The 23,430-nt window shown below is 46.4% G+C and overlaps 1 protein-coding gene across 4 annotated transcripts in view; it reads right to left on the reverse strand.

Moving 5' to 3' along the window:
- LOC125887434 (transcription factor SOX-6-like) overlaps window positions 1-23,430 on the reverse strand; it is a 142,671-nt gene that overhangs the window by 21,657 nt on the left and 97,584 nt on the right. For 3 of the 4 annotated variants that reach the window (XM_049574229.1, XM_049574231.1, XM_049574230.1), the window contains exons 8-12: window positions 22,889-23,009; window positions 20,754-20,833; window positions 9,035-9,184; window positions 6,317-6,494; window positions 2,234-2,436 (exon numbers count right to left, since the gene is read on the reverse strand). In XM_049574229.1, the coding sequence (XP_049430186.1) occupies window positions 2,234-2,436; window positions 6,317-6,494; window positions 9,035-9,184; window positions 20,754-20,833; window positions 22,889-23,009 (732 nt within the window). The remainder of the gene's footprint in view (window positions 1-2,233; window positions 2,437-6,316; window positions 6,495-9,034; window positions 9,185-20,753; window positions 20,834-22,888; window positions 23,010-23,430) is intronic. The other variant, XM_049574232.1, reaches the window with a different exon arrangement.

The following is a 23,430-nucleotide window of genomic DNA, read 5'->3' on the forward strand; positions in this document are numbered from 1 at the left end:
ACAGCTCAAACTGAAGCAGGTCACGTTCAGAGCTCAAACTGAAGCAGTTTATGTTCAGAGCTCAAACTGAAGCAGCTCACGTTCACAGCTCAAACTGAAGCAGTTTATTTTCAGAGCTCAAACTGAAGCAGGTCACGTTCACAGCTCAAACTGAAGCAGCTCACGTTCAGAGCTCAAACTGAAGCAGTTTATGTTCAGAGCTCAAACTGAAGCAGCTCACGTTCACAGCTCAAACTGAAGCAGCTCACGTTCAGAGCTCAAACTGAAGCAGCTCACGTTCACAGCTCAAACTGAAGCAGCTCACGTTCACAGCTCAAACTGAAGCAGTTTATGTTCAGAGGTCAAACTGAAGCAGCTCATGTTCACAGCTCAAACTGAAGCAGCTCACGTTCAGAGCTCAAACTGAAGCAGCTCACGTTCACAGCTCAAACTGAAGCAGTTTATGTTCAGAGGTCAAACTGAAGCAGCTCACGTTCACAGCTCAAACTGAAGCAGGTCACGTTCACAGCTCAAACTGAAGCAGCTCACGTTCACAGCTCAAACTGAAGCAGCTCACGTTCAGAGCTCAAACTGAAGCAGCTCACGTTCACAGCTCAAACTGAAGCAGTTTATGTTCAGAGGTCAAACTGAAGCAGCTCACGTTCACAGCTCAAACTGAAGCAGGTCACGTTCACAGCTCAAACTGAAGCAGGTCACGTTCACAGCTCAAACTGAAGCAGCTCACGTTCACAGCTCAAACTGAAGCAGTTCACGTTCAGAGCTCAAACTGAAGCAGTTTATGTTCAGAGCTCAAACTGAAGCAGTTCACGTTCAGAGCTCAAACTGAAGCAGCTCACGTTCACAGCTCAAACTGAAGCAGCTCACGTTCAGAGCTCAAACTGAAGCAGTTTATGTTCAGAGCTCAAACTGAAGCAGCTCACGTTCAGAGCTCAAACTGAAGCAGTTTATGTTCACAAACATCAAAATATGACAAAAATCTTTCAAGTAACTTTTTTTCCATGATGAAAATAAGATGAGGACGAACTAAAAATAGATCCCGATAATAAAAACTAGAGAGATGTGATGAACATGTCGGTGGTGAACTATCAGACACTGGAAGAACAGCCGTGCTAGTAACTCTTCAGATGCAGCATGAGCGACAGGCTGGTAAATTCCAGTAAATAGTCTGCACCAGGATGTTTCAGTAGCTGCTGAATGGCAGCAGTTAGCAAAACATTGATCAACTGAGACACTTTGAATTTTAACTGTCAGTTTTATATATCACAGTATACCTTAACAGCAATATATTGCTGTACCCTTGTAAGATCCTTTTGTTTAACCAGTCCTGAAATCACCGTCACCAAACCCACCAAACTCCATTTAAATAAACCCTCATGTTAGCCTGTACAGAGGCAGCATGTTGTCACATCTAACTGGTGAACTAAGGGTTAATTTAAACCAAACCAGAGATGCTGATTGTTGAACAGTGAGAGGATGAACTGAGATGGTTTCTGTGAGTGTTATTTAGTTCCTGCTGACTGTGACTGAGGTGAGTTTAATGATGATAACATGAGTGAGTATTTAAATGGAGTCTGGTGGGTTTGGTGACGGTGATGTCAGGACTATTTCTGGATCTTTAACACAAAGCTCTGATTCTGTTGGGATCCTTCCATCATGATGTCACACACTCACAGTAACAGTCTGATCCTGTCAGTGACAGAAACAAACTGTGGACACAACACAGCCTGGTTCACTGTTTCTAGATTAGACGAGAGAACAGGCTCCATGTTGAAATATATCACAGTTATCCTCTAATGTGTAAACAGCAGGATGGTGCAGGTGGTTCACTTGTTTTTAATCTCACTGTCGAGGGCTTTAATTGCTGATTTGAAGCCAATTTTAAAATCTGATCACATGATTTGAATAAAACATGTCAGTGTGTATAGTAAAGTGTAACTACAGCTGACACACAGAAGAGTGAGGCGTTTGAAACACTCCAGTACCATGACATTGTACTTTACATAAAGTGGTGGATGTCTCTTCACTCCACAGCCTGTTGGTGTGTGTCACATGATGTGTACATGTGTCTGTGCATTAGTGTGTGTGTGTGTGTGTGTGTGTGTGTGTGTGTGTGTGTGTGTGTGTTTACATGAAAGTGGATGCCTTTGAACAGCACATTTGGCCCATGTGATTCTGATAGACCTTATCAGTGCAGTGTGTCTGTGTCCACATGTGACGTGTCCGTCCCTCTGACCTTGTTGCCGTTGTTGAGGCTCATGCCGCTGAGGGCCGACAGTTTGGCCTCCAGACTGTGGTGTCCCGGCTGCTGCTGCTGCTGCTGCTGGTGGAGCTGCTCCCTCTGGATCTGCTCCCTCATGCTCCTTGCCTCCTGGATGGCCTTCATCACCGCGTCCTGGTCCCCAAACAGAGCCGTGGAGTTCAGGCTGGACAGGATGTCTGAGAGGGGACGACACACAGGGACAACTGTCTGTCACTTTGACTGGAAGAACAGGAGAACCCAGTAGAGGTCCATCGATTCATCAGTTTAGCTGATTAATCGGTGCCAATAGGACTTTATACAATCTATCATTAATGGCAGAGCGGGGCCCCAATAATGGCCGATAGCTGTAACCTCCACTTGTCATGTGGATATGACCGTAAGGCCTTTGCACGGAGAACCCTACATACAAAAATACAAAGTAAGTGTGTGCTTTAGATCATCTGTATGGTTTAAATGACAGTTCGTTAATATAGGATGGCTTTACGACATAATGCGTTTGCTGATCTTAAAAGAGTATTATGAGAACCAGAACACGTTCCCAAAATGTTTGTGTGGAACTATTATAATCAAGGAAGTGTCTGCAGATACACTGATCACCTGAGAGCGTCAGTCGGTCATTGATTATAAATCAGTCCATCTGATGCTGGTTTTGTTTCATCACTGTAGCCAGTATCTCACTATCACTATCCTCATTCAGATTTTAAGAAGCTACAAATTATATTCAGCCACAAAATAAGTCTGAAAAGCTGCAAATCAGAACGAAGCACAGAGAGTCGTTGACTAGAGATGATACGCCGTCTCACGGTGGTCACTTCCTGTCGACGTCACAGATCAGAAGCACAGAGAGTCGTTGACTAGAGATGATACGCCGTCTCATGGTGGTCACTTCCTGTCAACGTTACAGATCAGAAGCACAGAGAGTTGTTGACTAGAGATGATACACCGTCTCATGGTGGTCACTTCCTGTCGACGTTACAGATCAGAAGCACAGAGAGTCGTCGACTAGAGATGATACGCCGTCTCATGGTGGTCACTTCCTGTCGACGTTACAGATCAGAAGCACAGAGAGTCGTTGACTAGAGATGATACGCCGTCTCATGGTGGTCACTTCCTGTCAACGTTACAGATCAGAAGCACAGAGAGTTGTTGACTAGAGATGATACACCGTCTCATGGTGGTCACTTCCTGTCGACGTCACAGATCAGAAGCACAGAGAGTCGTTGACTAGAGATGATACGCCGTCTCACGGTGGTCACTTCCTGTCAGCGTTACAGATCAGAAGCACAGAGAGTCGTTGACTAGAGATGATACGCCGTCTCACGGCGGTCACTTCCTGTCAGCGTTACAGATCAGAAGCACAGAGAGTCGTCGACTAGAGATGATACGCCGTCTCACGGCGGTCACTTCCTGTCAGCGTTACAGATCAGAAGCACAGAGAGTCGTCGACTAGAGATGATACGCCGTCTCACGGCGGTCACTTCCTGTTGACGTTACAGATCAGAAGCACAGAGAGTCGTTGACTAGAGATGATACGCCGTCTCATGGTGGTCACTTCCTGTTGACGTTACAGATCAGAAGCACAGAGAGTCGTTGACTAGAGATGATACGCCGTCTCATGGCGGTCACTTCCTGTCAACGTTACAGATCAGAAGTACAGAGAGTCGTTGACTAGAGATGATACGCCGTCTCATGGTGGTCACTTCCTGTCAGCGTTACAGATCAGAAGCACAGAGAGTTGTTGACTAGAGATGATACGCCGTCTCATGGTGGTCACTTCCTGTCGACGTTACAGATCAGAAGCACAGAGAGTTGTTGACTAGAGATGATACGCCGTCTCATGGTGGTCACTTCCTGTCAACGTTACAGATCAGAAGTACAGAGAGTTGTTGACTAGAGATGATACTCCGTCTCATGGTGGTCACTTCCTGTCAGCGTTACAGATCAGAAGCACAGAGAGTCGTTGACTAGAGATGATACGCCGTCTCATGGTGGTCACTTCCTGTCAGCGTTACAGATCAGAAGCACAGAGAGTTGTTGACTAGAGATGATACGCCGTCTCATGGTGGTCACTTCCTGTCAGCGTTACAGATCAGAAGCACAGAGAGTTGTTGACTAGAGATGATACGCCGTCTCATGGTGGTCACTTCCTGTCGACGTTACAGATCAGAAGCACAGAGAGTCGTTGACTAGAGATGATACGCCGTCTCATGGCGGTCACTTCCTGTCAACCAGCAGCTTTTTACAATGTTACAGAACGGAGCGTTAACAGTAGTTGTTTGTCTCAACTCATCTCGTCACAAAGTTTTGGTCTGAACTAGACTTTAATGAGACCACTGCATGCTCTTTGACCATTTGTCACTTCTCCATTGTCTCTGTCCAACCTGTAAAATAAAACACGCCCACTGATGTCACATATTCCAGTTTGAGGAAAACCTGGTTTTGGTTCCAACTTTATTTTTGGTCAAATTGCTGCATATGGTTCAAAATCGGGTCCAAGAACTGAAATGGAACAGATTCCATGTGGAATATGGAATTTATGAGATATTTTACAGAGAACTTTTCTATAGTGTGATGTTTCCACCCAGAACCCTGTTTGGGGGTTTTATCCAGAGCCTTTTCACCTTCTAACAGTACTAACAAGAAACCATTCAGGAGGTTCTATAATGAACCATTTTATACTTATATAAGTTTGAGTCAGGGATAGTTTAATGTTTAACAGTGAATTGTGGTCAGAAAATACCTCCAGCCAATCAGTGAACAGACTCCTGTGACATGTTGACGTGTGTTACAGAAAACTTCTTCCTGTTTCTGAGAGTAAGAACACGCCAGAGAAATATCATAATATTATCACTGTGGCGAGCTGCACTTTGCCACTGCTAAAGTTTGCAGATATTTTATTTTGCTTTTGAGTCTGAATTCTCGAAGAGCCCAGTCTGCTGTGTATGTGTGTGTGTGTGTGTGTGTGTGTGTGTGTGTGTGTGTGTGTGGTTTTATGCAGCTTCATGAACTCTATCAAACTTTGAAAACAAAGTGCGACTGCTGAGAACCAAAAATTCATCATGGCTGCAAATCCCATTTAAACATCTGTATAAAAACACATTTAAACATCTGTATGAAAACACATTTAAACATCTGTATGAAAACACATTTAAACATCTGTATAGAAACTCTTGTCGGGGTCGCTGGAGTTGTTTTCCAGTCCACTCGTGTCTGAGCGGGACAGAAGCTCAGAAGTTTATGTGCCTCACACTTTTGAAGAATAAGAAAAAATAAATAAATAAAAGGATGCAAAGTTTCCGTCGCCCTCTGGTTTAATTAGCAGACGAGGAGGAAGCACTGTATGCTTGGGTGGCCGTTAAAATGGGCAAAAAATAACTTTGCAGGGAGCAGAAGCGTGGCGTCCTCAAAGCCACTCCAGAGGAGCTGGTGAAATTGTTTTCTGGGGGGATATAATGAGAGGCTTCAGATTGGCCTTAATAACAGATAGCAGAGGTAGGGGCATAAAAGGTCTAACGCGGGCAGACAATGATGTGAGGAAGCTCTTAAAAACCAAATAACGTGTGCTGGGTTTCACTGCTTCCGCTGCTGGGCTTTTCATTGGGGCTAAATACAGGGCTTTGGACTCCTGTAAAACACAACACACACACACTCGCACACACTCAGGTCTCGTCGTGGGTCTGAGGTGTCTGCAGTCTATGAGGCGCATGCGATGCTGCCTGGTTTGTCTGTGTGTGGCGGGGAGGAGGGAGGTGTTTGTGTTTTTCCGGTTGAGGGGCAGACAGAGTGTTTGCTCTGGATGGATGTACAGTACACATGTGAACAATACGGTGGTGTGTGACTCTTTGTTTGTGTCAGACACAGCGTGGATGTGTCGACTGCGTCAGTGTTTCCCTCAGAGTTTTGTCTTGGTGTAGCGGAGAGGCGTTTGGAGCGTGTGATTGTTATTGAACACGACAGTGAGGTTGGTTCTGATGTGTTTCCATTAAGCTCAGGTGGCCCCTCCTGTCTGTGCAGTGGTAAAGGAAACACAGGGGTAAATGTGTGTGTATAACCTACCCAGAGAGGAGTTCCTGCCCATGTTGGAGATGGGGCTGGGGATGCGGCCCTTGCTGATGCCTGTGGGGCTGCTCTTGTTTCCGGAGAACAGACTCTGCGTCGGGGACGTTGGGGAGCGAAGAGGCTCGGCTGTCTTGGGTCTGGCTGAGAGGTTCAGTGGCTGTGTGGATCCTTCCTCCTGTTGGTGCAACAACATTGTTTAAAAGATCAGGGTCTGTATCAGGGTCCGAATCAAAAAATAAAAATAAACTCCCTGTGAACATGTCAGTGTGAGTGAAATGGTCCTGCAGTGAATGTGTCACAGTGGGACTAACACACCCAGATCATGTGACTCCTGCATGTATACAGTCAATCAGACCCAAACTGGCCGAGGCGCTCTGAGCATGCTCCACAGTTTCCGCCCCGGGCTTTGACCCGGAAGTCCAATAGCATTAAATGTGTAAGAGAAGAAGAAGCCGGTAACAACATGGAGAAATCTACATCCAGAGCCGTGACTTTTTGGACGGACCAAATGTACAGAGCTGTAAAGTTGTCCACCATGGTAGCAGTTAGCTGCTAGCTAACTGTAGCTAACTTGTTTGTCCATTGTTTGGTCTGTGACGTAATAGGTCAACAGGAAAAAGGTCCAATACTAACAAGCTGAAAGGGGGCATATCTCCACCTATCGTAGAGGAGTCGCACATACTTGGCTCAATAAATGGAAAAATGAGGACGGGACGGTTCTGTTGGTACCATCCACAACTCTTCACAATGAAATAACCTGATGGGTACGGAACTGAACTGAGAGGCTGACCTTTGACCCACAGTAGCACAATCAATGTTTTAACAGTGCTCTTCAGACGCAGGCCTGCTGATGGTTTCACACGGTTTCACTTATTGACATTTGTTGGAAAAAAACTTGCCAACAAACGTAGTGACGCAGAAACAAAGACGAGGAGGAAGGCTGCTAGCAAGGAAACATAGACATTAACAAGCACCCAGGAACACTGCTGGGCTTTGAAACCTATTTTACATAATGGCCAAACAATTAATTACAACTTCCTGTTTGGTCATGAGATGTTATTGGGCCCAAACAGACTTTTAACCATTGACTAACATTGGGAAAAAGATGTCTGTAAATCAGTGGAGCGTCACAGTCCCACAGAAACGACTCGTTTCACTATCAGGATTCGATCTGATAACATTTGTAAAGATTAGAAGAGCCACGAGACTAAATCATTTTATCCCCATTCAAGTTAGTGGAGTGCTAAACAGGAAGTGGCTGCTCGGCCGGAGGAAGTCTCTAATGGGCTTGCTCCATGGGCCCAATGATGACGGAGATCCAGGTAAATTTAAACCTGGTAGGTCAACTATTTAGCTTCATGTGCCGCTGAACAACTTTCACAGACATGTCTGTTTCTACAACCACAGGGAGAAACAATGTAGGTTTCAAATTCTTCCAAAAATCAACTTTGCAAATGTTTTATTAGGATAAAGATGCGTCCAGAGGCACAGTGAGGTGGAAGCAGCTCTGGATGGTACAAAGTGTGACACAGACATATTTAGGTGAAACTAAACCAGTCCCCATTTAAAGTGTAATTGACTCTGTTTAAAGTGAGCACAGCAGCTGATTTTCAATTTTGTCCAAATGATCTTTTAAAGTGTTTTCAGTAGTTAAGTGCTGTTCCCACTGACTGATCAGTCGTCCCTATCATCCCCTCAATAAATGAATTCCTCTGCTCACCTCTGTGAACCTGACGGGGGGGAAACTGTGGCAGTGAACCTTCATATCTAAACAAAGGAACCTTTGTACGACGCCTCTCTTTCTAAACGAAGGTCCGCGACCACGCTGATCCACAGACGGGATCTCCTGTAACGCACATCAACACGGCCTCAGTGTGGCTCTCATGTTGGCAGCAAACGCTTAATGAGTGCAGATCTAATTTGGAGCTTCAGCTGAGGGAAGTGTTGAGAACGAGAGGAGTTTAGGACGGGCTCAGCAGGGCGGGTGTGTGTGTGTGTGTGTGTGTGTGTGTGTGTGTGTTAGGCTGCGGGTGGCATGCCAGAGGGGGGGGGTGTTGGTGGGCTGATCGTGTGCGGGGGTTAGTGCAGGGTGGGGAGTTTGGAGGGCACATCACTACTGTTTGAGTGCGGTGAGCTCTGACGCCGGTCTATTGTGACGCCGCTGCAGCTGTGCCCCACACACACACATGGCTTCCATTACCGCCTCGTCGGCGAGTGAAGGCGAGGCGTACGCTCTCTCCAGTGGAGGGGGCTGGGCTCCTGCCAAACAGCAGCCAGCGCCAGTGTCGCTGTGTGAGTGTGTGTATCAGTGTGTGACTTTTAAATAAGCTGTTTCTAATTGTTGCAGCGCAGCGCAGCACAGCGCCATGTGCCGTTTGTTGTTTCAACAACTTCCAAATTTCCAGCCTCTCACTTTGACTCCAACTAATCATCATTGTGTGTTTTTCTATCAAACATTTTCTGAACTCTTTCCTGTGACTTATTCTGATGTTTGTGACTTTAGAGACTGTTTTCTGTTTTGTGTTTATACGGAGCTGCTGTGCGTTCGTCTCATTGCCGGCTGTTCCTGAGCACAGTAAACATGGTGCTGCTGTTTCTCCGCTTCCTGCTTGTTGGTCCTTCTTCTGAGATGCAGACCAGTTTTAAATGTGTCCACCTGGTGTGTGTAAATCCTGTTGGATCATTTAAACAACTCAACAGAAACTCTGGACTCACCTTAATGTGAGCAACAGGACTGGACGCTCTCTTCTCGCTCTTCAGGGCGGAGGGGGAAAGGGGACCGGAGGAGTTGGGAGCCTGCGGGAGGGAAGCCATCTTGGCTCCTGGTGAGATCTGCATGCTTGCCAGCTGGGCGGCGTACAGCTGCTGCAAAAAAGGGAAGAAACCAGCAAAACCGACAGGCTATTAACATCGCTCGCCAGCAGCTAGTCAGTGGCTTTCCTCTTTCATTCTGTCTCCTCTCTTCTTCTGAACCCCCCACACCCTTCATCCTATCCTCCCCGGCACCGCTCACATCTTCTGAGGGTTGATGGGTGTGTGTCCGAGCCAAACACACACGGAAACAAACGCACACACGTGAATGCACCTCCGTCTGCAGCTGACAGGAGTGTCCCACACAAACGGAAGATTTGTTTGAGTCTCTATCAGAGAGGCCTTCCAGCAAAACATCTTAGTTTCAAATTATCTGCCATCCATCTCTGACACTTATTCTTTCTACAGATGCTGAGAGCAGCTTGGATCTCCATTTGCATCCACAAATAAATCCAGACAATAGCTACAGAAACGTCTCAACGCTGAGCTTGAATCCTACTTTGCTTTAATGGTGACGTTCTATAAAACTGGATCTCTGCAGAAATGTGAGCGCGTAAGTAAAGAAATGAACTTCGGAGACAATGCCTGTCTCAGCAGTGATTTCAGTAGAAGCCTGGGTTTCTTTATTTTTTCAGAAAAACAATGTGAACCACAGATGGAAAGTTGTTCTGATGATTTGACCTTTTTTAACAGCAAATCAAATCAAATTATGACTGAACGAGACTTTATGAGTCTGAAAAACACTTGAGAATAATCTTGTCACTGACAGTTAGTCCTTGTGTTAACACTTCAGACAATCGAGTTTCTTCTCTAACTTTAATCCAAAAGACAAATAGTGGACAATCATTTTTAAGTAGGTGTAGTCATACTGCAATTACAGCTTGGTCATGAATCAAGTGAAACACTTGAAAATAATGTAAAAAAAAAAAAAAAAAAAAGAGTTGGAAAGTTAAAGCCATCTGCCTTCAGGGCTGAACCTAAACGTTCAAAAAACTTTACCGATTTTCCATCCAACAAAAATCAAAGAGTCAAATCGTGGGCCTGCAGTCCAGGGTCTTCTAAATCAAAGCTAGCTAGCCAGACAAACCGCTGCCTGAAACCACTGTCAACCCCTGTCGACATGCATTGGAGTGTGAGTGCTGGAGTATCAAAGAGCCTGTCCTCAGGAAAACCACCCAGACGTGGCTGGCCTTCGCTTCGACTCCCTCCTCTCACCTCATCTGTCTCACCCTCCTTCTGTCTTTCCTTTGTCTCCCCCCGTCTCTCAGTGTTGGACCTCTGTTTTTACTCTCTGCTCCCTCTCAGCCTAAACGGCCCCCAGTGTTGTGAGATCTGATTTCCCTGTAGTCAAAACTGCAAAGCCTCCTGGGAGCAAAGAGAGCTCGATAGAGAGAAAGAGAAAGAGAGCGTCTTGCTCTGCAGACACACGAGACCACCGTCGCTTCACCGCCGGAGCGCCAGGCTCAGCGGTTGGGGCCAGAGAAGTTGGCTGGCCCTCTTTCCACTTCTCTCAGAGCGATATTAAACACAAACAGAAGGGGCCTCGCCGTTGAAACAAAGCCCTGATGTCACGCCGCTTATTTTCCTTGGAAGGCACCAGGAGTGCTCAGGCCAACCCCTGGCGATATGAGATCCCCGTAAGAATGTGCCTTGAATGGCTGGTGGTGAGGCCTCTCGCGTCAATCAAGCCGACCGCAGAGTTACTTCTGGTGATGCCTGATATTCTTACAGCTCTGAGGGGAGCAGGGGCCGGGCTGACACACCAAGCTCTGAGGTAAAACACACACACACACACACACACACACACACACACACACACACACACAGTATTGTGCTGGTAGCAGCGATTCCGTCAGCGATTCCACACGAAGACGAGGGAACTGTTGAACAAACAAAAGACGGAGAATAAGAGCTCCTTCCTTATTTCTCCTCTGTTTCTTAAAGACACTCGGAGATTGATTGGCGACTGGGGAGGCCAATGTGCTGCGTAAACAGCCCCAACCACAGCTCTCGCCGACCAGCCAACCCCCACGGGAAGACAATGCCGCAATTTCCTAAATTACAAATTGACAAAGAGGGTCTCAACTGGGCCGCAGCTGTCCGGACTATCTGACGGACCTCCGGACGTTAGTGCTAATTTGACTAAAATCCAAATGATTAGTCTGTCATCTCTGGCCTCCTGATCATCAGCAGCTTTTTCTAACAGCAGAGAGGAGGTGGTGTTGATGTGGTGCGGTGTGGGCAGTGCCGTCCCGACTGTGCTCACACCAGCCCTTCCCATTAGGACGGAGCAGAGAATCCCTTCAGCCGGCCTCTTTACTGTCGAGCTGCAATCGATCTCAGGAGAACACAAGACAAATGAGGTTTTGTGTTTTTCAGCAGGTCTGAGGAGGAGGAGGGTGAGATGGATCAGAGTCGGCCCACACGCAGGACCGAGGCTAAATATTACACTTGGAGGGTTAGCTGTGTCCAACACAGTGAAAGAGACACACAGAGAGGCATAAAGACAACCATTATCTCACTTCCACTTCTCTGTTACACAACAGACACAATCTGAATCTGACTGCCTCCAATCATTGTCCTCATTTAATGACAAAGGAAGTCTTTCTGGGAGAATCACTGAGCGCTGCCAGCGGGGCAGGAATCATGACTGAGGGCCACAGAAGTTTGTTCCTCACCATCGCACACAGAGACACACAGAGACACAGAGAGCAGAGACATGTCTTATGATTCCTACAAGAATGTGTGCTCACTAACTTATTTCACTGACATCAGCTGTGACAAAGGACGGCTTTCTTCAGTGTGTATGAAAGGGTCTGCTCCGAGCCTCCGGAAACTATCCGCCCCATCAAGCTCCCACATCGACAGCACCATGCTGTGCTAGCAAAACTTCAAGGTCGCTTCATGATGGGCGGAGCATGACAGGACAGCGTTGGTCAAATACCTTCAGATCAGTTTCTTCAATAATGAAAACAGAAAACACGGGACATTATTCTCACTGTCACTCTCTGAACCTTCACTGTCTCCTCCATGTGGACCTTCTCGCACCCTGAGAAGCAACAAAACCTGGTGACGCAGCACAAACCACCTCCCAGTGCTGAACACTTTTAAGTTAACATTTTCATACTATAATGGTAGAATATGAACGCTTGAAAATTGCTAATTCACGATGTAGCCGACATGAATATCTGAAGTTCTCCATGCAAAAAGTCGACATCAACGATACGCGTGACGTAGGTGAACATGTCTGTTACGCTAATTTGCATGAAGTGGCGTCCCAATTCGTAGGTAAAATTCCCTCCCCTCAACACTACCCCTTCATCATTGAGGAGAATCTATCTGGCGAGTGCACCTGAAACCAAAGAGTAAGGTTAAAGGAAGAGAACTGGGATTGGCCCAAAGCTCCAGTGTGTTGGATTTAAGGTGAATATGATACATCCAGTCTGTTTTCTATAGTGTACAATCAGCTGAGATGTTTGTATCTACACAGGGAGCAGGTCCTCGTCTACAGAGATCACCATGTTTCTACAGTAGCCCAGAACGGACAAACCAAACACTGACTCTCGATAGAGACATTTTTGTGTCAGCCACCATAGTTAGCAGCAACTCTGTGATGAGAGAAAATGCTCTTCCTGTTTGACCATCAGTTGCAGCCAGCTGTCTGAAGCTTTGCTTCAGGGCAGAACTACCAAACATCTGTAGAGTCTGACCACAACATCTGTCCGTCCTGTGCTGAGCACGGATCTGTCTTTCAAAGGGTTTGATGGCAGCTGGTGTGTTTGACTGCAGTGTGTAGCAGAGGAGAAGCTAACGTAGAGCTAACATAGAGCTAACACGGTGTAGCTCTTTGTTTCTAGTGTTTGACAGTGTGGAGATAAAGTCACTGTGAAGTGAAGCATGACTGAGACTAAGGAGTAAAACAGATAAGATGTGTCAACGTGTCGTTGGACTGTTAAAAGACACAGCAAAGAAAAAAGACTTTGTATTGATCCTCTGAGTGATGATTAATGACTCATTAATGCATGCAGCCACATTAATGACACAGTTCATTTACCTCAGCCTGTGATGCAGGTTGCACATACTGTCAGTGTAACAGCTCACACATCACCAACATGACAAACAGCAGAGACTCAAAGGGTCAAAGGAACAAATCGTCTGCAGGCTGCAGGCTGCTGCAGACGCTTCTCATGCTTGATAAATAAGTGATGAGTATGTTAGCGAGTCTCTGAGTAAAAACACATCCACTCACAGTCAAAATGTGAGGTTTCCATGCTGTCGTTGTTCCTCACCTCCGAAAAGGCAGAGCCCATAAAGAGGCAGAGCCCATAAAGAGGCAGAGCCAGAGCTGAGACAGAGAGACGCTGTGGCACTACAGCGTAACCCACAGTGGCTACATGAAGGCCACAGGGCTTAAGATAGTGCAGGATGATTCTGTTCTTCAGGTTCAGTTTAAATCTCAGAAACACATTAGTTCAGGGTTTCCTGCAGAACTCTGAGGCTGAGGTGAAATCAATGATGACTCAGACTTCAGCTTAGACAACTGTTGAGGAGAACAAGATGCTTCACCCAGCTGTCACTGGTGGATCTCAGCAGATCTTTGCTGTCTGCTATGTTTGGAAAGTTGTTTGTTTGCAGCTGAGAAAAGTCAAATGGTTCAGTTAGCAACAAACTTCCTGAGGGAAACCCTGCAGACGTCGAGCTGTCCGACACAAACAAGCAGCTCACACAGCAAAGACACTCCAACACCATGCAGCTCATAGTGACCATCAACATGCTCTGACCCCCAATGCCTTACAGCTCGGTCAGTGGCCCCACACTCTCTGACACTCGGGGATGACATCTCAACTTTCACTGGTACATGCATGGGTGGATTATGAGACAATGGGCCCCTGGGCACAGAGAGACAAAAGGCCCCACCACCTCTTCTACACAGGAGCAACACACACCTCTTGTTTAACTGTTTTGATTCTCTTGCCGTTCCTTTGCATCTCTTTTTCTCTTTGTGGCCAGTTTGAGTCTCTTCCTGGTCGCTGACTTATATTTGAGTGACATTTTGCAGGTGAGGTCGGGGGGCCCTGGATCTGTGCTTAGGCCCTGCAATCAATAGTCCATCCACAGCTACATGCATTGTGTCTTTTAAAAATACACTCCACAGGAAATGTGGGTTTAAAGTTTCAGCAACAAAACTACCTGGTCAAGTTTAGACAGAGATCAAATGGTTTGGCTTCAAATAAGTACGTATGTCACATGACCTAATGTAGCTCCCTGTTGCCCCCACCGGCGGGGGCAGAGAGCTTCGTAAACACCTCGTCACTTAATTACAGGTAGAATTACAGGAAGAAGCTCAACCAGCTAACCAGAGGAGACACAATCACACTTTGTAAGTGTATTAAAAAAACTTTACATACAGCTGTAAACATTGTGCACGACCACATAAAAACACACAAAGAGCTTTTACTTCACAGTATCCACACAAATGACCCACAATCCTCTGACTGTCAGAAGCCACAAAGATGGACGACAGCACGTTCAGGCCGATTATTAATAAGAGGAATATTAATTGTTTAATTGAATAAAATAATCATAAATATAACAAACAACAAAAGGACATCCATAAGAAATAACAATAACACACATGTAGCCTCTGTAATTTCACCATCGCCAATATAATATGTTTGAATCTACAGTGTTTGCAGTTATAACTTATTACACAATAACAACATCACATCTCTGCGGGTAACCTCGGTCTCTGGTGAGCTCGGTGAACAGCGTTTGTTTTATCTCCATGGTAACAGGTGGGTAAGGGTCAAAGTTCAGGGTGTGATGTCATGAGACAGTAGTCTGTCCTGATTGTGAGCAGACTGCTTGTAACAGTACAAACTTTTTAAGGGCAGCTGCAGTTACTTCCAAAAGTAAAAAGAAAAAGTGTGTGATTCAGAACGCACCCTGTGATTGGCTGTCTGATCATTTAAACAAAGAACATGTTTCCTTGTGGCGGTCTTTTTCAAATGAGCTGTGGTTGAAGTTACTATTTTCTGATAGTATAGCTAGCTAGTTGAAATAATGACTCCTCCCACTGCTGTGAGGTGATTGGCTGCATAAAAACTCTTAAGTGTTTGACTGACAGGATTGTGAGCCTCTGATTGGCCACAATAAAAAATGATTGACAGATGCCCCGCCCTCTCGAACTTGCGCATGTCTGAAACGTGGTGAAAGGTGGATGTTTCTCTGTCTGCTTTGCCTTTAAATAGTCAGTCTGTCTTCATGACCTTGCCGTGACCTTGTTAAAGGGTCATTCCACCCATTTTTTTAAGGGTTTCCCTGAATGGTACAAACAGGAGCAGATTATGTGTCAGATCATTTTCAGTGACATCATTTCAAAGGAACATTCACTCAGCGTTTTTCAGTCAAGCTGTAACTGTAGCTCCACTTAACTGAGCATGGAAACACTGAGTGACCAGTCTGTCGTATTTGACACTGTGAGAATGAGAGAGTCTATGCAGGTATAGAGAGGTCAAGGTGATGTGTCTTTGGACTCACATCAGCCTCACAAAGCTTTAAATGTTAAGTTGTTGGAAAGCAGTTCACTGTGCAGGTGTTTTTCTTGTCTCCAGTTTGTGCGCTGCAGCGCTGCTGTACCACAACACACACAAAGAGCTACTGGCACATTTTTACAGATACATAACTGAACAAGAACAAGTCATAAATCTTGTGCTGATTGCTCGTGGCGGAGGTATTGTTGTCACAACAATGTCCAAACATGTGCTGGAAGCCGGCGCCTCCGTCTCAATAAAACTCCTCAGATAATCACCCTTTTTTTTCTCCTCTCATGAACACATCCCGGTGCTCTGTCTGTGTCTTCCTCCTGCTCCCAGTCTTCACCCAGCGCTGTGATGAGAAGCTTCCTCTTTCATTCAGGTTCCTCTCTGCCTGTCATTCTCCTCGTCTGAGCCAGTGTCTCACTGTGAATGAGTCTGCATCTCTAACATCATTCATCCTCTTACCTCTCACTCGTGCCAGAGGTAAGAGACTCTTTTGATCATTTCAAAGCCAGGAGTGGAGATAGGCTGCGCCGCAGCTCCCAACTCCTTGGCGCAGCAAGGCGCTTCGCTAAGTCAATAGCGGTTAATGAGAGCCTGGATAAGTGAAAACCACAATACAAATTGAATAAACGGAGATAAGGATTCTTGTAAGATCCAAAAGCAGTGCTCGGGTAATGACTGACGTGATGAAGCAACATTGTTTGCCAGTGAAAAAGCTTTTGAGGGCTTTTGTTTCCGTCACTGAGAGTAGGTACAGCGGGAGGGGCGGCCGGGTCGTGTTGTGAAATTCCAAACCGCCTTCAGAGAGCAGCCATTTCATTTCTCTTTTTTGTTTTTGTTTCACTGTTTCTTTGCAAATGTGCTCTGTGATAACCATTATGGATAAGTGCTATTCTCCAACCACAGGTGTCAAGCAGCAATAAAATCTTTGATGAATTGCCTGGGCCAGGTGTTGTGCTGGTGGGGCGGAATTCCTCTGTGATTCATCATAACAGCTTTTGTCTGACACAGCTGACAGGCAGCAGATAAGCTGGCTAGCATGTTAGCGTCGGCCCACAGAGCTTCATCTCCGAGCGCTGCGTCACGTCGTCTTATTGAAAAAAGTGAACTCCATTAAAATTCATTAAGACAGAAGCCTGTGATGTGAGCCGATGGATGCCTGCTGGGCCGCCTCCAGCCTCCACTCGTACTTCACATCGTCACGGTGAACATGCACTGAAACAAACTGGTGAGCTGCACAAGGAAGTCGGGATGTAATAATGGAGGCAAGAAACTTTTATTTTCTTGGTGTTTCTGTGGCCCAGTGTCTGCACTCTGCAGAGATCAGCGTCAATCACATGGGGTGGCACTCCTGTCTTTGAGTTTCTGCTGTTGCAGTCATGACATCTATCATTTCTCATGCTAAACAGCTCCTTCTTCTTTTTTATGTGTGTTTTGTTCCCCATGTACAATCTCCCAGACACTCAGCAGGTTTTATAACAACCTTGGCCTCCACATCTCAAACACAAAACATAAAAGGTTTCATGCACCAGGTATAGATTTAATCACAATTGTGTAGTTGAGTCGGCAATGGATACGGAGCACTGGAAAGTGTTTTTATTCGATGAAAATGTTTTTACCTACTTGAACTCAGGGCGAGGTTAGAACAAGTAGGAGTTCCATTTAGTTTGCCAATGCTCCTCATCTTTACTGTCTCTTCTGTTTACTCACTTATGTCCTATTGTCTGCGGCTCTGGTCTGCTGGTTCCACCCTCACCATGAGATCCAGGTGAACTTTCTGAGCCTGCGTCTTTGTTCCTGCTGCTGCTCTCAAACTTTCCTGCTTTGATTGTGAAACATTCTCTCTGGTTATCGTCACAGACACTGAAGAGACTCTCCGTTAGTTTGCTTTGCTGGCCTTTACTCCGACACAGTCTCCAACTTTAAATTATATAACCTCTCCTGTCTTTTTACAACACTGTGGAAGGATAATGGTACACAACATTTCCTGTAGTTCAGGTTTTAACAAATAGGCTACAGCAGTTTTGGTTCAAGTAAGAACAAAGGACATTTCAGGTCTCACACAACGAACGTGGTGTGAGCGTTTCACATGGCAAGATTACACAGTGAGCCAATGCAAAGACGAGAATGGATGTAACCAGGCACATCAGGCATGTGAGCAGCATGTCTTTGTATCATTCACAAGAGTTTACATTTTTCAATTTGGGTGAGAAATTCAGGTAACGCTGTGTCACAGAGCCTCTCAGCACTGAGATCTAGCTGAGATTCTCCTCAAGTCAGAGAATCAGAAGAAAACAACAGAGACTGACGTCATCGTCATCGTCAGCTCAACCACTTAACGTCAGACTAAAAGAGAACAGGGCGGAGCCACAGGACAACGTGGGAAGAAAATATGCATCTGTGACTTCTGCAAGAGATTTTATTGAGTTGCTTCCTAGCCAAATGTTCTGTTGGTGTTTTATTGTGGAGGGTACAGGAAGGTGTGAAGCGGTAAGGTGCTGCTGTGACAGAAAGTAAACCAATAAAGATGCTGGTTCAGAGCTTGGAGCCTCAGTGTTCACTATGTTCCTCACTTGATTCCAGCTTTCAGTTGGACCTAACTACAAACCAAGTTAGCCCTTAGCTTCCCTTGCAGTTAGCTAGCATAACTGTTAGCACCGCTGTGAAGAACAAACATTCACCAGCTGCCATAGACTCCAGAAAAACAGTGGCTAAAAACGCTTAGGCAACGTAATGCCAAACTTTGCTTGGCGTTCAGTGTGAACACACCATCAGGCCCAGTACCAACACACCATCAGGCCCAGTACCAACACACCATCGGGCCCAGTACCAACACACCATCAGGCCCAGTACTAACACACCATCAGGCCCAGTACTAACACACCATCAGGCCCAGTACCAACACACCATCAGGCCCAGTACTAACACACCATCAGGCCCAGTACTAACACACCATCAGGCCCAGTACCAACACACCATCAGGCCCAGTACCAACACACCATCAGGCCCAGTACCAACACACCATCAGGCCCAGTACTAACACACCATCAGGCCCAGTACCAACACACCATCAGGCCCAGTACCAACACACCATCGGGCCCAGTACCAACACACCATCAGGCCCAGTACTAACACACCATCAGGCCCAGTACTAACACACCATCAGGCCCAGTACCAACACACCATCAGGCCCAGTACCAACACACCATCGGGCCCAGTACTAACACACCATCAGGCCCAGTACCAACACACCATCAGGCCCAGTACCAACACACCATCAGGCCCAGTACCAACACACCATCGGGCCCAGTACCAACACACCATCAGGCCCAGTACTAACACACCATCAGGCCCAGTACCAACACACCATCGGGCCCAGTACCAACACACCATCGGGCCCAGTACTAACACACCATCAGGCCCAGTACCAACACACCATCAGGCCCAGTACCAACACACCATCAGGCCCAGTACTAACACACCATCAGGCCCAGTACTAACACACCATCAGGCCCAGTACCAACACACCATCAGGCCCAGTACTAACACACCATCAGGCCCAGTACCAACACACCATCAGGCCCAGTACCAACACACCATCAGGCCCAGTACCAACACACCATCGGGCCCAGTACCAACACACCATCAGGCCCAGTACCAACACACCATCAGGCCCAGTACCAACACACCATCGGGCCCAGTACCAACACACCATCGGGCCCAGTACCAACACACCATCGGGCCCAGTACCAACACACCATCGGGCCCAGTACCAACACACCATCGGGCCCAGTACCAACACACCATCGGGCCCAGTACTAACACACCATCAGGCCCAGTACCAACACACCATCGGGCCCAGTACCAACACACCATCGGGCCCAGTACCAACACACCATCGGGCCCAGTACCAACACACCATCAGGCCCAGTACTAACACACCATCAGGCCCAGTACCAACACACCATCGGGCCCAGTACCAACACACCATCAGGCCCAGTACCAACACACCATCGGGCCCAGTACTAACACACCATCGGGCCCAGTACCAACACACCATCAGGCCCAGTACCAACACACCATCAGGCCCAGTACTAACACACCATCAGGCCCAGTACCAACACACCATCAGGCCCAGTACCGACACACCATCAGGCCCAGTACCAACACACCATCAGGCCCAAGCCGACCCCTCTGTACTGTGACGGAGTGGGACGGAGCAGCAGGGCGAGGTGTCGGGACTACGTAGCGCCCCAAACTTCAAACCAAGTGTTGAGATGAGAAATCATCAGACAGCTGCACAAGCAACACAAAAAACACACAAATGACTTTTCCTTGTTAATAAAGATTTATAAATAACGATAACCATCATTTATCTTCATTTAATGTTTTATGTTTTGTCTGTTTATCATTACAAGCATAGAAAATAATCTCCAATGTCTATGTAATTAGCTAGCTAAGGTAACGGTGTTTAGCTGACAGTCCCACACCGTGAAATATTCCTTTGTCACACTTTGAATTTAACTACAGTCCAGCAGCAGAGTTGCTGCACATGTTAGCGCTCCTCTCATATTGGTGCGGACTGTGGGGGAGGAGCACCTGTTGTTACCGTTAGCAGCCTGATAATGACGCAGGGTTGTTTTTGATTTGATGACTTGTTTGACAGATTAATAACATGAAACTTAAGTTGAGGATAAATCGGCCCACACAAATGAAATCACCACTGCAGATAACAGCACATTTATAACGTCCGGCACCACTTAGTTCACGTAGTCTCGAGCATCGACGACGCCTGATCAGGGTTTGACCCTGACCCTAGCTCACAGGGGACAGGGTGGCACTCCCACAGGAGGAGCAGGGGTTAAAATAAGACATGGGACTGGATAATTAATCATAATTGATCAAGATGATTGTGAAAATGAAAAGTCAGATATTTTCTAGGCTGAGGACTCCTTCACCACTTCATCATCTGATCTGCTGTGTGAACACATTACTGTCCCTATTTCGGTGTCACCCTGCAGGTTGTTTGGTATTGTGGTGGCTGTGATGACATGTCAGGAGACCAGGTGTTTGTGTCTTACCTGTAGTTGTAACGGGCTGAGTCCAGACGCCGCTGCAGCTGCCATTGTGGATGGAATGAACTGCATGGGGTAATTCTCACCTGTTGAAAAGCCCAAAGAAAACACAGTGTAGAGCGAGGTGGAGGGGGCAGGGCAGATTACTGCACAAGAACTAACCTGCTCTTTACCTTCAGCCAGCCTTTGTCTGTCTGTCTGTCTGTCTGTCTGTCCGACTGTCTCACTCTTTGTTCCTCTCATGTTTTTATTCATGGCAAATGAAACACGAAGGGTCACGAGCGTTTTATTCGAAGGTTAATAACGCTCATTGTCGGTACACACGGGTGCTTGAGACTTGGGCGATCAGAGTTCAAGTCCAGCGCTGTCTCATCGGAACGCACTCATAAATGCATATCAGAGTGGCGTGTATAACCCCTACTGTTTGTCCCTAAAAGGCTTTCCATGTCCGAGTCTTTGTGGCGCACAGAGCGGAGTCAGAGTGGAGAGGAGAATAATGGCTTTTTAATCCCTTTCTTCATCTCTGCCTCTCTCTGCGGCCTCGTGGGAGTGTGTGCTCACGCAGCAGGAATAAACATGGATTATTCTGTATGAAGTATGGAGGGTCAGCGGTGCACGGCGTCAGGCGAGCACCTGGAGGAATGTGTGAAGGACGGGGAAGAGGAAGAAAGCAGGTGGTGCCGCCAATCCTACAATAAGAAGTCTGTTTCTGTGTCAGCGTGTGTGGGAAAGTGTTTTGTTGCCCCTGTTTGTGTCAAATCCTCACGGACGGCTAAAAACATGCAGCTTACATGCAATCTTTTAAAGGGACAGTTCACCCAAAATCAAAAACACATTTTCTTGCTGTAGTTGTGTTTGTCAGATAGTTTCAGTGTGAGATGCAGAGTGTTGCAGATATCAGCTGCAGAGACGTCTGACTCTTTAATATAAAGGATCAACATCAGCGTCTCTCTCAGGAAGTCATGACAAAATGTTTGCTTGACTCTTGTTGAGCCTTTCTCACCTGACAAAGACCTCAGGGTGGAAACTGCTCTGTGTTTTAATGCAGGGACAATAAATAACAACAATAAATTTGGATTACTGTTAATTTATCATGTTGATCTGTTCTGTACGACATCTATTGCACGTCTGTCCGTCCTGGAAGAGGGATCCCTCCTCAGTTGCTCTTCCTGAGGTTTCTACCATTGTTTTCCCCGTTAGAGGGTTTTTTGGGGAGTTTTTCCTGATCAGCTGTGAGGGTCATAAGGACAGAGGGATGTCGTATGCTGTAAAGCCCTGTGAGGCAAATTGTGATTTGTGATATTGGGCTTTATAAAAAAACTGATTGAACTGAAACCTTTTTAACATATTTGGTCCTGATCTGCACGAGTGTCCGACCTTCATCAGTTCTCCTCCCATGTGCTGCCTTTTTTCTTCAACAGCTCCTGTGTTGATTAGACGGCCCTCGAACACACAAGTATTTGTTTGGAGTTCCTTTATATCAAAGAGAAGTGAGACGTCTCTACGGCTGATATCTGCAACACTCTGCAGCTCACACTCACACTACAAGAGGAATGTGTACTTTGTGTTTCTGTCCCTGTACGTTTGGGAAGTGCACGTATTTTGTCTGTCTGCATCATCTTTACGTGCACGTTGTTGGGTCAGTGTGCACCAGGAGGACATGCTAGAGTGTGTGTAGGTGTGTGTGTCTGTGTGTGTGTGTGTGTGTGTGTGTGTGTGTGTGTGAGAAAGTGTGAAATTCCATGTTGCAGATGTGTTGTGAAGCTGTGGTGCTTTCAGCACACCATAAAAGAGACATTCCAGTCCTGGCTGTGTCCAATGTATTGTTCCCAACGTGAACAAGCACAGCTTGTAAATCTCTCCACTCATTTCCAGAACATTCCTCACCTGACACACCTCATTAACATAGACTGGGATCCCACTGTGTGTGTGTGTGTGTGTGTGTGTGTGAGAAACAGAGACGTTCTGTTTCTCTTCCAGTTAACAAACTGCAGCTTTTGTTTGAGGAGGGTGAACATTGATCCGTTAAACATACATCTCCTCAGCACTCGTCAGTGTGTGACGGACCCTCGGCAGTTGTGCGGTGCATAAGCATGTGTTGATGTGTGTTTATGTGTGTTTATGTGTGTATGTTTGTGTACCTGGCTTATAGGACATGCCCGGTGGGAAGAGGAAGCCCTGCTGTGCGGCGGCAGCGGCAGCCAGAGACCGCTGGTCGTGAGGAAACACTGGGATCATCATTGGAGGCATGTGACCCTGGACCTGAGGCACAGAAACACAGAGACATGTTGGCAAGGGACAGACAAGAGACATGTTTCAAGTCCTCACATTAAACATGTCATAAAAACAGGATGAGGCTCACAACCACTTCTGTCTACACAAACACTGCATTTATACACAGCACAGAACACAGAAAGCTGAGAGCAGGGAAATGGATACATGGACAGAAAGGACAGTCAGGACATAAGAGACAAAGAAAGAGTGAAGGAAAAATAATGAAGTGAATGAACACAAAGAGAGAAAGAAGAAGAAGAGTCAGAAACACTGCAGAACAAACATTATACACGTGTTTCCAAACGAAGATGACGGCAAGGGCCGAAGAGTCTGAGAGCAAACAGCAGATGAAGACGTCCGTTGATGAGAAGCGAACATGTGAAACAAAGTGCCTTTAAAACAACACAGA

This window comes from Epinephelus fuscoguttatus, linkage group LG4, assembly GCF_011397635.1.
Source record: "Epinephelus fuscoguttatus linkage group LG4, E.fuscoguttatus.final_Chr_v1".
Taxonomy (NCBI): domain Eukaryota; kingdom Metazoa; phylum Chordata; class Actinopteri; order Perciformes; family Serranidae; genus Epinephelus; species Epinephelus fuscoguttatus.